Source organism: Penaeus vannamei, chromosome 42 (genome assembly GCF_042767895.1).
Source record: "Penaeus vannamei isolate JL-2024 chromosome 42, ASM4276789v1, whole genome shotgun sequence".
In the NCBI taxonomy this organism is placed as follows: Eukaryota; Metazoa; Arthropoda; class Malacostraca; order Decapoda; family Penaeidae; genus Penaeus; species Penaeus vannamei.
The window spans coordinates 13,518,176-13,533,725 of record NC_091590.1 but is presented as its reverse complement, the minus strand read 5'-3'; the positions used below and the strand labels follow the sequence as shown (position 1 = coordinate 13,533,725).

Genomic DNA, 15,550 nt, shown 5'->3' with positions numbered 1-15,550 from the left:
GTTACAGACCTTGACTTTGCTGATGACGTTGCCATTCTATCTGAGTCTTTGGAAACCCTAGTGGCGGCTCTCGATGCATTTAGCAATGAAGCAAAGCCCCTGGGTCTAGAGGTCTCCTGGACCAAGACCAAGGTCCAGGAATTTGGGGACTTGATAGGAGAACCTGTTCAGTCGGTACGTGCTTGCGGCGAGGACATTGAAGTCACAGAGAGCTTTACATATCTTGGTAGTGTAGTTCATAACTCTGGGCTGTCAGACCATGAAGTCAGCAGACGGATTGGCCTGGCAGCAGGGGTCATGAACTCTCTCAACAAGAGTATTTGGAGATGTCGGTACCTGTGCAGAAGGACCAAGCTTCGGGTTTTCAAGGCCCTGATAATGCCAGTTTTGCTATACGGTAGCGAAACCTGGACATTGTCCTGTGCCTTGGAGGCTCGTCTTGAAGCCTTTTGCAATAGGTCCTTGCGCCAGATCATGGGGTACTGTTGGCGGGACCATGTGTCCAACCAACGGTTGCACCGTGAGACTGGCACAAGCCCTGTTATCTGCACAATCCGTGATTGCCAACTCAGGCTATACGGCCACCTGGCTCGCTTTCCTCAGGATGATCCTGCCCATCAGGTCGTCTCTATACGAGACAACCCTGGGTGGAGGAGGCCTGTGGGACGACCGAGGAAGTCGTGGCTTGGGCAGATCGACCAAACCTGCCGTGATGAACTAGAGATGGGCCGAGTCCCTGCCTGGCGTCTAGCCATGAGGGATCCTCGTGGGTGGAAGCGAAGGGTGGATGCGGCTATGCGCCCCCGTCGGCGTCAGCCCCCATGATGATGATGATGATGAGGGGCACCCTGACCCCGACTTGCAACATGTGTAATTCAAAGATAAGGAAGTAAACTTTATGGGTAGATCCACATGAAGATTGAGAAAAACGAAAGTAATGGCCATAAAGACAAACACAGAACACTAAGTGTGATAAAGTACATATCTGACATATGACATTAGAATATAAGATGCAGCACCATTTTGCTATACACTTTATTATACTAATTACAACTGCATGTAACAAAAAAACTACAAACATTAATACATCAACATTAACCAAACTCACTTTGAAAACCAAGGAACCACCCATAATCGCTCGTCCTTGCCGGCGCTTTCTCTTCCCTTGTTCTTCCTAACCATTTTCAAAAATTTTCATGCACGTGGGGCAACAATAACAAATCGTTCATATAAGAGGCCGCGGATTGGCGTGGATTCTTTCATGCGGATTCATGGGGATCCTATATGTGCAAGTTCAAAATACATCATTGTTTTTGTTGTTGTTATTGTTGATGAATCGAGTGAACAAAATCAATGAACTGGATAGTATTCAAAGTATATGGATAAATAAAAGAATAGAAGTAATAATACAAACCAAAAAAAAAAAAGAAATTATACAATTTGTTAAACTCGTCCGTATACAAGTTATGCGAACGCTCCGGAAAAATAAACTTCATTTCAAAGGTAAACAGAACTCGAAAAGTCTCGTCCAAATATACCGTGTTTTAGAATAAAGTAACGTATCAGATGATTCAGTAAGAATGAATTATTATCATTGAAGAGCAGAGAGATACAATCAAACTCGAAAAATGTGGAGACTTGGGAGAAATTAACAGAATATTCATTATTTCAGATCGAGTGGCGACGGTGAACATCGTACAACCATGCTGTATGTATAAGAAAAAAATATGAGATAGACATGTTATTTTTCTTTTTACTTGCTTTGTGTTGTCATTGCCTTTTCCGGAATGCATGGAATAGGTGTTTAGATATGTATGATACGAACTCATTTCCATGTTTATGTAGACAAGGATTTTATGATGTATTCAGATTTGATTTTATTGCCTAATCGGAAAAAAATCAGTATTTCTTACTCGTTTGAATTCTGCTGTGACTGAGGTATCAGATGAGATAAATAAACTGTAAATCGTATATTTTATCGGTTTTCTGAGTTTTCTGAGTCTGGAGAAACATATAAAAAGGCTTTAAAAGGTACCAGAATAAATTAATAAAAAAGGGTTAAAATTTCTCAATTTGTTTTAATGGCCAGAGCTAAAAAATGAGCAGCAAAGTATTGATTTTAGTTGGAGGCTGTAATCTGAATTAACACCTCAGATGCTTTCTTTGGATGAGGAACATATAAATAGGGTTTCTTTAATAGATTTTTAGTGTACTGCACACGAAGCGTGAGGATTAAAGATATCAGTATATCATAACTATAATGTTGTTTATTTTTTACATGTATAATATTTTTTTCCTCTTTATTTATTTATTCATGACATGAAATAAAAAAATATATATACTGATGCAGTAACTCAAGAGCGTACTGTGGCCTGGGTACTTTCGTAAGTTTGGCAGAGGCAAGGTAGAGCTTCAACTTCTCTTTTATGATGAATAACTAGGGAGATCTGCAGCTCTCTCTTGCTTGGTAGAGATTTGTTGACCTCATTCAGATTGTCAAAGGCATACATTTTTACTATAGTGACCACCTGGAAAGTAACAATGCAAACTAAACGTTCTGGTATTGACTGGTGTGTTTTGAGGTAATTTGGCATACTTTTTTGTTGGAAATTAAATTTCCAAAATATTTAAGCTACTTTTTGACAAAAAAAGAAAGAAAAGTACATCCATAACACATTAAATTGACTAGAAAATTTAGTTTGCATTCCTATTAATCCAAAGTGTCTTAATCTGACCTAAGCCAATTTAACCTAGTCCAGCTTAATCAATCTTAACCTTTCCTAACCAAGCTTAACCTAACCTAAATAGACATAACCTAACATAACCTATCCTAACTCAATCCAATCTAACCTAAACTGATGTAAACCAACCCAACATAACCTAACGTAATCTATTCAAATCTATCCTAACCCAACCCATCCTAACCTAAGCTCATGTAACCCACCCTAACTTAAGAATACCGTCACCATCCAATATGAGTACCCTTAACGTGGGACTTTTGATTTTTTTATATGTTTTTTCTGGTTGGTATGATTATTGAACAATTACATCTCGACTTTTAAATTCATTTTATGAGTAAATGTCTGAATAAGAAAATAGAATCATAATTTTTCTTGCTTGGTGCTCCATGCTGTCAGGCTAATTTATATCACAATAAAAGGCCAAAGTCGCTGAGAAAGATTAAGCAACATCCTTCATTTCTTATCTAGAACTTTTACTAATGATTTTTTGATATTCCTTTTATTAGTCTCAATATTTGATATTGAAATTTCATAAGGATAGAAAAAATGTTTCATTGCTTTTTTCAAAAAATATGCTATAAAATGCGACATGAGTTAAGGAAATCATATCAGTTTTTAAGAAATCAAAAGAAAAAAAAAATTATGCAGGATACTCGCATATTTATACTGAAAGGTAAGCCATCAACATTTAAAATGCTCTTGGCTGGTAGTCAGCCCTCGTGTCAAGCCTTTTCTTTGTTGCCTTTTGCATTCTCTGCTGATTCCTTGTTACTTCTTGATACACATGGGGTATCAAAAAAGACCACTGTCTTTAGTTTTTATAATTTTCCTATAAAACTTTGTTGCAGTGTAAGGCATTATTGCCAAATCACCTTCATTTTTTTGTTGTTGTTTTTTTAGTTAAAAATTGAAAATTCAGGGTGGAGGTCTCCTTAACCTATCCTAATCCGACCCACCTTAACTTATGTCATTGTAACCCGACCTAACCTAACCTAACCTGTGCTATCCTAATATAACCTATTCTAACTTAACATAACTTCGCCCAACCCAATCTAACGTAACCAAACTTAACCTAGCCTAGCTTAACCCAGGACAACCCAGCCTAACCTAATCTTCACTTATGCAATCTTTTGCACATAGAAATACAAAACAGTTTTCCATGGCCTATGGAGAGAACGGTAATAGACTCGAAAACTAGGTATTTTTCAACCAAAAATTGAGTTGTGTGTTGTTTTAAATTTGACTGCTATTAGAAGAACTTGCACAGAAATCCATTGGATCTCAATAATTTAAGACTATATGTAAGAACTTGATGGCACAAAAGTAAAGAAAAATACAGGCAAAGGCAAAGATAAAGGTAATTGCCGAGTTACTGCAATGGTTTCATTATAGAAGTCTTACCTCAAGTTTATTCTTTTCTAGCAACATTATCATTAAGACAGCTTATAGGATGAAATTCTGTGGCAAATATTTTAGAAAACACCCATGTGTCCTCCATTAGCTTTGTTCCAATTGGCAAAGTGTGTAGCCCTAGTGGCACTAAAGCAAAGATCAAGAAACCTTCTCTATGATTATTTTGGTAATATTTGTTACTGTCCTTTTAGACTATTGGCCGGTTTGTTAAAATTGTGACAGGCCTGAGCCAATGAATTTTCATAAATACAGACGTAGAAATAAAGGCATATCTGTCTATATATCTGATAGATATACATTTAACTATCTATTCGCCCAGTTGATATGCATGTCTAGATGGATAAATATGCATTTATTTCTTTATTTATGCATGTCAGGTATACAAATATTCTTTGGGTCAGGCCTCGCACAATTCTAACAAACCAGCAGTATGTAGATCAGGGATGTCAAACTTAAAACCCTTCAAGGGCCAATTTTTACTTAAGCTACTGCCTTGGGGCCCAAAATAGGTACAAACTGGCTCTTCAAGATTACATTATTAAGAGCTGTCTGATAATATGTAGCTGCAAGTAAAGATTATTTTACATATCAGATACTAATGATAAAGTGTATGTGGATTTGTACAAGTCATGGGCTGCTACAGTTTATTGCACAGTCTTATTTTAGTTTTTAAACATATTATCTATTGTGTCATGACAACATATTCATACAGAGCAGAAACTTCCATGCAACTTGCATCTTTTACAGTTTTGAATATTAGAGATATCAACGGTAGGTTATATGTAGACAGAGCTGAAGTAAAGGCAAACAAGACAAGAAAGGGAAATTGATAAGGAGCTTTTAGTAATCAGTCTTGTTAATGCTTTTTTTTGTTTTTCTTGTGTCCACATATAATCATACATTTTTAAGCATTATTCTTGTATCAGAAATCCATTGCTTGACATATTGATTAATGTTTCCAAAACCCTCTCCTTATAATCCCCATCTTAAACAATATAGTGAACTGATATAAGAATAAATACTCATATGATGATATATTTTGAACATCCTAGTGTTTAAAATAACATTTTGTGATAATCTGTTAGTTTAGCAATATATGGAATATATGAAGTTGAAAATTATTCTTGTCTGTGAATCTTATCTAAATTTTATTGCTGTATTATTGTAATGTTAAAAAAAAACTTTTGTTTTACTTTGCAGGCTGGACGTTGATGGCATGCAGGTTTTCTTCCCCTATGACTTCATCTACCCAGAACAGTATTCTTACATGTTAGACCTAAAGAGAAGTCTTGATGCTAAGGTAGAATGGTGTGTTTGTTATTGTTTGCGGGACAGAGTGTAGGAAAATTGATTGCAGGGGATATTCAGTTCAACATAATGTTGTTGCTGGTTAGCAAAGAGAAATTGTTAACAAAAGGCATAATGAATATGCTCCAGTAAAGAGATTTATATAAGTATATAATTCCACTTCCTCAGGGACACTGCATACTGGAGATGCCTTCGGGGACAGGCAAGACCATTACGCTGCTGTCGCTCATTGTGTCCTACCTCCGAGCTTTCCCGCAGAATCTCACAAAGCTCATTTACTGCTCCCGAACTATTCCGGAGCTGGAAAAGGTATGATGGTTGTTTATGATTGCATCACCCAGCCCATGGCCACTTTTTCCCATGACGGCATGTTTACATCACTTACTCCTCAAGCCACATTTTTTCATGACCTGATTCTCATGTCACCTGGATCAAAGTTTCTGTAGGCGTCTGGGCTCATTGGGTTACAACCATCCACATGACATGTCACCCAAGATGTCTTATTTATTCCCCTGTTTATTTAAAGGTAATAGTTCATATGCTTATTAGACTTGTATTTATATTTGTAAACTTGACTAGATTTACTAAATGTTATATAAAGGATTTATTAATACTTTTCTTTTGCAACTCTTGCCTTTCACTATATCAGTAATGTCAAAATGAAATTACAGCATCCTTATTGGTTTCAGGTAATTGCAGAGTTGAAGAAGCTCAAGAACTACATTGAAAAGGAGACTGGAGAACCTGCAAACATCACTGGCCTTGCATTAGCCTCCAGAAAGCACCTGTGTGTGAATCCTGAGGTCTGATGCACTGACTGTTACTGTATTATATTGCAGTATTGTGTACATGGATAATACATAGTTTTTCTGATGAGCATTTTTTTGTGATATTTTTTTGTAATTATTAAATGACATTTTTTATTTTTATTTTTAGTATTTAAGACTATATGTTATTTTCTTGGGTAGTTCACAAGAATTACGTCTTTTTCTTTCTGGTATCTTGAACCTATTGACTGTCATTGCAGGTCAGTAAGGCAAGGGAAGGAAAGCTTGTTGACAATGGATGCTATGCTCTGACAGCCTCATATGTAAGATCCAGGGCCCAGAGAGATGACACAGTGCCACAGTGTGACTACTTTGAACAGTTTGATCTCCATGGCAAGGAATTTCCCCTGCCAGCAGGCACATACAACCTTGATGACTTGCGGGAGTTTGGCAGACAGAAGGGATGGTGCCCATACTTCTTGGCCAGGCATGCAGTAAGTGTTTTGTTTGGTGAAGCAGATATGTTAAAGAGATTACTATTGTCTTTTCTGTCCTGATAGACTCACCAGCTTAAAAGCTTTAACTTTTGTCAGTGGTCAGGGAGTATTCATAAGGAATATTAAAGGTAGTTGAGAATAAGAGTAAGCCTCATAATAACAATGGAAAGGGAGACTGATGGATTTGAAAAAGTACATTGGTTAGTATTAGAAAGATTGGTGGTAGATACTATTAAAATTATTTTAGCTAAATGTGATTCGTGATTTTTGCAAAGAAAAGATCAAGGATACTTATATTAAAGGTTAGTCATTTTGAAGAATAAGATGGTAATTGTTAGGAAAAGACCTGTTTGTAATTGGCAAGGGTATGTAGGAGTATGGATAGTAAACTTGATTTGACTGTGCATACCTGCAGATTTCCAAGGATGTCACACATGGTTTACATATAAATGAATGATGAAGATAATTTTCTTTAACTGATATATTTTTTAATCATTCTTCCTCATACTTTTTTGGCTCATTTTAGATAGTACAAGCAAATATCGTAGTCTACAGCTACCATTACATGCTGGATCCAAAGATTTCCGAAATAGTATCGAAAGAGATGAAGAGCGAAGCTTGTGTTGTTTTCGATGAGGCTCACAACATTGGTAAGTGAATTAAATTTCATAAATAAAGTAGGAGGAATGGTGTAGAGAAAAGGAAGTGGAGATGAGAAATATTTGTAAGGATATTCAAAGTTGTAAAAAAAAAAAAAAAAAAAAAAAAAAAAAAAAAAAAATGAAAAATAAAGCTAGAAAGGATAAAAGAATGTTATTGGTTGAAGGTTGTTAATATTGATTATTTTCTCCCCATTATTATCCACTGTTAAGAATGCTTTACAGATAGCAAACAAATAACCTGATGTAATTAATTCCTTGTGTATTTCCCCAGACAATATTTGCATTGACTCCATGAGTATAAATATTAATAGAAGAGTACTGGATAAGGCCAAAACCAGTCTTAACAGCTTACATGAACATATATCAAGGTAATGTAGTGTTCATCAACTCTTGTTCTTTTTTGTTCTTCTTTTGTTTCCTTCTTTTTTATCATTTGTAATTTCTTTGTAAACTTGGTTTTTCTTTTTCTCCAGTAATACTGTTTTTTTTGTAATTTTCTTTCTTTTTCTACCTTTTCTGATGTAATAGTCAATAACCTATTTAGCTCTGATTTCTTATAGATAAAAATGACAATTGATAAAAGGATGTATTGATGTAATAGAACAGTTTTTATCAACAGGGAAGAAAAGGTATTATTGGGATCGTTTTAATTGAATTAGTAATCAGTGCAATATGTATCACATTATAAATGAGTCATGTAGTAAGTGAATCATGAACCCCTGTTATGCATTAGTTAGGGGTTCATGAATTATGAATCCTAAAATGAAATGGTGCATTATGTGTCCAGTAATGAATTAGGAAATTGTTGAGTCCTGTTACGAGTTGGCAGTTTGTTAATCTTATTATTAAGTATGAATCGTGTTTTAGGACATGTTTCAAACAGTAAATCTCATTATGTATTATGACTCAATACCAGGGGAATGATAGACATAAAGCAGTTATGAATCTCCAAGAGCGAATTAAGTGATTATGAATCCTGATCAGAGAAAGCTGACTCATTATTTACTTACCTAAGCTATGCTGGATTCTAACCCACTTATCCAACTTGCAGGATAAAGGAGTCTGACAGCAACAGGTTAAGAGATGAATATAGTCGTCTTGTGGAAGGGCTACGGCGTGCTTCTAACCAAGAGCATATTGTAGCAAATCCTATCCTGCCAAAAGATTTATTAGAAGGTGAGATAAAGCAGCTGTAGTGGTTTTCATCTCTGTTCCATGATAAATAAAGGTAGATAGAGAAAATAATGATATATTTATCATCTTATAATAGAATAAACAAGATTATGAATTAAATGGGAAATATAAAACAGGTCTGCAAGTATAGGTGTACATTTATATGAATATTTTACTTTAGTCCAATGGTTTATAACTTTCGATATCAGAAAATGTCCCTGGGAACATCAGGACAGCCGATTACTTTGTCTCATTCATGCGGCGCTTGATTGACTTCCTGAAAATGAGGTTGGCTGTCACACATGCGGTCCAGGAGTCGCCAGCTGGTATCCTGAAGGATCTGAAAAACAGAGCCTTCATTGATCGAAAACCCCTGAGGTATGTGCAACTGAATGATTGTGATTATTTGAACTGATGTTTTTGTTTAATGCTGTGAAAGTTAATGACAGTATATATGTTGAAAAAGGGTATAGAGCCTTATATGTACTTTGTATATTTTCATATATCTAGCTCTTTTTTTGTCTGTATTTGTATATGAGAGAGTTCTATCTGTTTATCTGAAGTTTAATATACTTGGTCATTTGCATGCATATTTAAGTGTGTTTACTTCCATTTAATTACACTTTTTTCTTCTAGGTTTTGCTCTGAACGCCTCTCCTCCATTGTAAGAACGTTAGAGTTGACTGATATATCAGACATCTCACCCCTTGTAGCTGTTGCTCACTTTGCCACCCTTGTCTCCACATACTTGCAGGGTTTTGTCGTCATTATTGAGCCCTTTGAAGACAAGGCTCCAAATATTCCCAATCCAATATTGTACTTGAGGTGAGGTTGTAAAGCTTTGTTTAGTTTTATGAGGAAGACAACAAACTCAGGATTATTCATATTTATTGAATTCAGAAGACTTTTTGAACTCAATGCTAAATAGAGTAAATGTACTGCTGCTTTCACCTGATAAACACTCTCTTGAAATTAAAGAGCCCAATGCTTTATTCATAAAACTCAGAATACATTTCAATCTTTAATAAAAACTGTGCTGACTAACAAATATGATCAAAACAGATTTATGTATTTGTCATTTACCATTTCAGACATCTAAACTGAAATTGTGAATTTAAAAGAAGCAGCAAGAATATTTTCTGTTTCTTTATGACTTAGGTGTTTGGATTCGTCGCTTGCAATCAAACCAGTCTTCACAAAGTTCCAGACAGTTGTCATTACCTCTGGAACTCTTTCACCGTTGGACATGTATCCTAAGATCTTGGACTTCCACCCTGTGATCCAGAATTCTTTCACCATGACACTTGCTAGACCTTGTATTCTTCCAATGGTAAGTACTGAGGGAGCATAACATTAAATGCATATAGTTGTATTATATGGTATAATATATATATATTTATGATAATATTTTTACATGCAAAATAGGATCATATACTATAGTTATGAAATGTTTATCATGCAATGTAATGTAATATGTATATCATGTAATATTAACCCATTGTTGCAAGATACTATACACTATACTTTTTGGTGAATTTTGTTTGCACGAAATAGCTACACTAGTGCAAAGCCACCATGAAGCTAATTAATAGGTGTGTATGACCTCACCTGAACTCCCCTTTCTTTGAGTTTGCAGGAAAAATGTTTTTTTTTATGCTATTGTTAAAGCTGTTATTACTGTTATTATTATTATAGTACAATTATTATAATGTTTTTAATACTACTAGCAATAAGAAGTAAGAAACTTTCCAAAAAAGAAGAAAAAAAAAAGGGTAAACAGGTGAGGTGGGTAAGAATAGTAATTAACTCATCTATGTGTATACACAGTTAGTAAACTAGAATCATAGTAGACATATGTATTTTTGCCATCCTAGCATCAGTGGGTTAATAGGATAAATTTGATTTAAATATAAATATAATAATATTTTGTTTGTATAATATCTGATGCTAAAGCATGATAATTATTTATTTTGAGTTATAGGGATGCGGCAGTGAATGATGCTGAAGGGGGTTACAGTACGCACTCTCCATTCCAGATTGTGACCAAGGGCAATGACCAAGTGGCCATCTCATCCAAGTTTGAGTCCAGAGAAGATCCAGCTGTTGTCAGAAATTATGGGAAGCTTTTAGTAGAAATGGGAACAATTGTACCTGATGGTAATAAGTTGATATTATTATATTACAGTTACAATTCTGCATATTATATATACTAGGTTAATAGGTATCTGAGTTTTGCTATTATGTGCACTTATTTGACTAGTGTTATAAAGATTTGGAAATAGATATTTTAATATTGGTATTCATTTTAACTTTGTGGTGCATGCTATGTATTATTTGTTTAAGTAGTAATGGTAAAATGATAACCAGTGGTAACCAAATATATATATTATATTGCTGATTTTATAGTCATGTGAAGATTTATATAATGGAAGGAATGTATGGTTTTCATTAGATTTTTCTATGAACAGTATGTAACAACAGGCAGCTCTAAAGTATGTGCCATAGTCAATAATATTGAACTATTTTTTCTTATTTTCAAATCAAGGAATGGTGTGTTTCTTCACATCTTACCTGTACCTGGAGAGTGTAGTGGCTACGTGGTATGACCATGGTATCATCAGTGACCTACAGAGGCACAAACTGGTTTTCATCGAGACCCAAGATGATGCCGAGACATCTCTGGCTCTTCTGAACTATATGAAAGTTAGTCTTTTGTATTTTGTTAGTTTTTCCTTAGTTATTAATTTTTTTTATATCTTGTTTTGTTCTTCTTCTACTGGGATAATTGCTGATTATTATTACATGGTGTAGAAATTCATAATGTTGAGTAGGTTGCATGAAAGAAACAACCATGGCAGTGTTGTAGCTTCTTTCCCCAAGGAAATTCCAATTTGGAGGTAGATCATTCAGGCAAACATGTAGCTCCATTGGAAGCTTTCCCAGTGTTGTCACAATGTTAACATTATTGCCAAAGTACAAAAAAGATATCATTTGTACATTAGAGGTTATACAATACAAATGAGAATATATAAATTGATAAAGTTATGTGACCATTGGTATACGTAATGTAGGAAATATTTATGATGCAGAGATATACAAGACAGCAATACAGTAGTTTGTGACAACCCAGTTACACATGTAAGTCATTAGCACACATAAAGCTGAACTTCTCATATATCTACAATAATAAAAAATAGAAAGCCAGAATCATAATTATGCAGCATAAGCATGTTCATAAAATGCAAGAACAATTCAAAAAGAATACTGCATAAACAAAATGTAGATGAATTTCTTTATTCAGACTAATTGTGTGTCTGTAGGTGTGTGCTTGTGTTTGTGTGAGTGTGTGTACATATAGATACGTTGCACATTCTCTTTTTTTTTTGTATATATATCTGTTAAATTCATGGTTAATACTCACTATAAAATAAATGTATAATACATTGAAATATTTCCTTCACGTTTCTGCTGCTTGTGGTATTTTCTTATGTAAGAAAATGTTATACCTATCTAATAAATGAGTAATCATTTTAAAATAAATTTGCATGCTTATAGACAGTTGAGTATATTAGGTTAGAGTTGCAAATGTGTAAATTTCGGTATTGTACCTAGGATGAAATGTTTCGTTTTCAAAGCACTTGTTACCTAGCACTTCAGGTAGTCTGTGCTGGGATAGGCTGAGGTGATATACCTCACACTGGGAAAGACCAAAACAGGGTAGCCAGAACTGGAATTGGCCAAAATGGGGTATTTTATACTGGGATACGCCAACTGAGTAGCTGACACTTGATTGCTCTAGCCTTTCTAGTATTACTCGTCTTGGTATTATGATTTTTTTTTTTTCTTTCTTTCCATCTTTTTTTCTTTTTCATTTTGTATTATTGTATATTTATAAGCATACATTATCTGTACATATACTTGTGTTATAGGGAACCCCACCGTCAAAAATGCAACACAGATTTGTTGGTAAAGGGTCTCACCTCATAATATACCCTCTCACCTCCACCCCAGGCATGTGACAAGGGACGGGGAGCAATCCTGCTGGCTGTGGCGCGAGGCAAAGTGTCGGAAGGGATCGATTTCGACCATCACTATGGCCGCTGTGTCATTATGATGGGAATTCCATTCATGTACACCCAGAGCAGGATTCTAAAGGCCAGATTAGAATACTTGCGTGACCAGTTTAATGTGGGTATTTTGGGTTTTACTAGCTTAAATTATGATAGTTATTGACGTATTGATATTGTTATTATTACTGCAGTTGATATTATTTAAATTGTTGGCATTATAATTGTGAATATCCTTAGTGTAGGTTGTTCTTATTATGATAATAATTATTATAATAATAATAATATTAATAATAATAATCATTATTATTATTACTTCTACTACTACTACTGCTATCATTGTTACTATTACTATTATTAGTAATAATAATAATAATAATAATAGTCTTTGTATTAGTATAAGTACAGTAATAGTGGTACTATTGTAGTCGATCATAGATGGTAGTTAAGATATATTAGAATTTTATATCACTGTTTGGGCATGTATTCTTATTATCACAATTATTTATTTATCATTATTTGCTTTACTATCTTTCTTGACTCCTTTGACACAGATTCGTGAAAATGACTTCCTGACCTTCGATGCCATGCGTCATGCAGCTCAGTGTGTGGGTCGAGTCATGCGTGGAAAGACCGACTATGGAATCATGTTGTTCGCAGATAAACGTTTCTCCAGGGCTGATAAGAAGAGCAAATTGCCTCGTTGGATTCAAGAGTATTTAGTTGACAGCAAGTGTAATTTGTCTACGGAGGAAGCTGTTCAGGTTTGTACATGTGTGTTTATGTGGCTCTGTGGTTGGTGTGTTTGTATGTTTGTTTGTGTTTGTTTGTTTGTTTGTTTGTTTGTGTGTGTGTGTGTGTGTGTGTTTGTTTGTGTGTGTTTATTTGTTTGTGTGTTTGTTTGTTTGTGTGTGTGTGTTTGTTTGTTTGTGTGTGTGTGTGTGTGTTTGTTTGTTTCTTTGTGTGTGTGTTTGTTTGTTTGTGTGTGTGTGTTTATTTGTTTGTGTTTGTTTGTTTATATATATATATTGTGTGTGTGTGAGAGTGAGTAAGAGTGAGAGTGAGTGCGAGTGTGAGCGTGCATGCTAGTGCGTGTGTGTAAATTTGAGAACTAATTTCTTGACATGATGAAGTGTACAAATGATAATTATTTATCATTGTTATTATTATTGTTGTTATTATGATTAACATTATTATTCTCCTATTATTAATCTCATCATCATCATCATTATTAATATTGTCATTATTACTTTTGCCATGTATTTTTCCTTAGTCCGTTTTTCAAGAACCTTGCTTTCCTCCCCTCTTCCTGCATAGGTGACAAGACCATGGCTGCGTCAGATGGCCCAGCCTTTCACAAGAGACGATCAGCTGGGAGTGTCACTGCTGACCCTCGAACAGCTCAACTCGGCCTCTAACATCGAGAAAGTACAAAAGAGAGCTCAGCAATCTTTTTAACAAGAGGAGGTTAAGAAGTATAGGGTGTCTGCTGTTACGTTGTTGAATCCTTGTTAGCCAGAACGATGACGACGATGGGGGTGGGGGTATGGAAGATAGAGGCAAGGATGTTGAACAGCCAGAGCCAACATTTGTGAGGGAGGGGGATGCAGGTAACAGGAGTAGCAGCTTCAAATCATTTGCTACATGCTATGTATACAAAAGAATGTGACAGTACAAGCTTGAAAAAATTTGCATAGTATTTTTGTGACCGACATTAATTATCATTTCGATTTTTTTATTACATTTCACATCATTTGCAGGAAGAATTACAGATCTGAATGTCAATTTCAGTTAAGAAAAATGCATCAAAAGAGTTTGTGATCATGTAACTATGTCTGTCTCTCTCTCTCTCTCTCCCCCTCTCCCTCTCCCTCTCCCTCTCTCATTCTCACTCTCACTCTCACTCTCACGCTCTCTCTCTCATTGGGGAGCTTTAGTAAACCAAAAGTAGCAAAAAACTGATTATGTTGGGTATGTGTTTTTTTGTTTTTTTTTTTTTTGGTTGAAAATACCGTATATGTGAAACTGAATGAGAAATTCAGTAGTTATTATTATTATTTTTTTTTTTTTGCTTCTGGAATACTCATGGAATTGCTGAGTCATACTTGTATTTGTTTTCCTTAAGTTAGGAGGAAGGAAATAATGTCTTAAGAGCAGAACTTAACATGAGTTTAACCAAATTAATAGATACTTTAATACCACCTTAGGCATCCCATGTTTCAGTTAATTTTACTCTAGCAATAATACTGTATTATTTTTTCTCTCTCCTTTCTTTTTTTTTCTGAAGCATAAATGGAAATTTCTTTTCCTTTTCTTTCTCCTATCATGTCCTATTGAGAAATGAATAAATAGCAGAAGAGATATTGTATAAAAAACAGAATATACTGTAAGGCTGGCTCAATAATACTTGTTCAAAACAAATAAAATAAAATAAGAGGAGGTTGTTTTTCCCTGCAGTCACTCCTAATTTGTGGATATAATAAATTAAACAATGAAAAAGATGATTATGTAACATTCCTGGAAATATGTTGTACATATAAAGTTAGGATTTTTCTATGTTGTAAACAGAGAAACATTGTATTAAAGTTGGTTTTCCATGGTGATTGGGTGTTTTATTTTCCATGTGTATTTGTTTAAAAATAAAATAAAATATAGTACTTATTAGTTTATAGATTCTATATCATATGAATATAAGGTGACCTGTCTCAAGTCTTAGAATTTGTTATATTACCTTTTATTTCTCGTTTGTGCCTATATGCATAACACTGGAAAAGGTATGTCATGTCATGTATTGTTTTTATTAGTGTCACTAAGTGTATCTTGATGCAAAAAAATCAAGCTCATTTTTTAAAGATTTAAAAGGCACCACTGAAAGAGCTTCCCAATCTGTAGTTTCCATGAATTAATGAAAGAATTTCCTAT

At 34.7% G+C, this 15,550-nt stretch overlaps 2 protein-coding genes across 3 annotated transcripts in view; one reads left to right on the top strand and one right to left on the bottom strand.

Annotated features, from left to right (window-relative positions):
- LOC113828631 (uncharacterized) overlaps positions 1–1,244 on the bottom strand; it is a gene marked incomplete in the record, with an annotated part of 19,775 nt that extends 18,531 nt beyond the window's left edge. The window contains 1 exon segment of the mRNA XM_070118478.1: positions 1,109–1,244. Within this exon segment, the coding sequence (XP_069974579.1) occupies positions 1,109–1,182 (74 nt within the window).
- A 229-nt stretch (positions 1,245–1,473) lies between these two features.
- On the top strand, positions 1,474–15,231 carry Xpd (general transcription and DNA repair factor IIH helicase subunit Xpd). Of its 2 annotated transcripts, none has more exons than XM_027381627.2 (17): positions 1,474–1,503; positions 1,673–1,708; positions 5,355–5,454; positions 5,631–5,771; positions 6,152–6,265; positions 6,490–6,723; positions 7,253–7,376; positions 7,660–7,756; positions 8,440–8,564; positions 8,771–8,939; positions 9,198–9,386; positions 9,720–9,891; positions 10,598–10,718; positions 11,107–11,264; positions 12,573–12,749; positions 13,183–13,392; positions 13,946–15,231. In XM_027381627.2, the coding sequence occupies exons 2-17, from the start codon at positions 1,704–1,706 to the stop codon at positions 14,084–14,086; spliced, it is 2,277 nt and encodes a 758-aa protein (XP_027237428.1). In that variant the 5' UTR covers positions 1,474–1,503; positions 1,673–1,703; the 3' UTR covers positions 14,087–15,231. The 2 variants fall into 2 exon arrangements, with proteins under 2 accessions (XP_027237428.1, XP_027237429.1); XM_027381628.2 differs by having other exon boundaries at positions 1,496–1,554.
- Positions 15,232–15,550: the final 319 nt, after the last annotated feature.

Excerpts from the sequence above, each read along its gene's own strand:
- Xpd (XM_027381627.2), top strand. Across the intron at positions 8,940-9,197 it reads ATTGATCGAAAACCCCTGAG|GTTTTGCTCTGAACGCCTCT; the intron begins GTATGTGCAACT and ends TTTTTCTTCTAG. Across the intron at positions 12,750-13,182 it reads ACTTGCGTGACCAGTTTAAT|ATTCGTGAAAATGACTTCCT; the intron begins GTGGGTATTTTG and ends CCTTTGACACAG.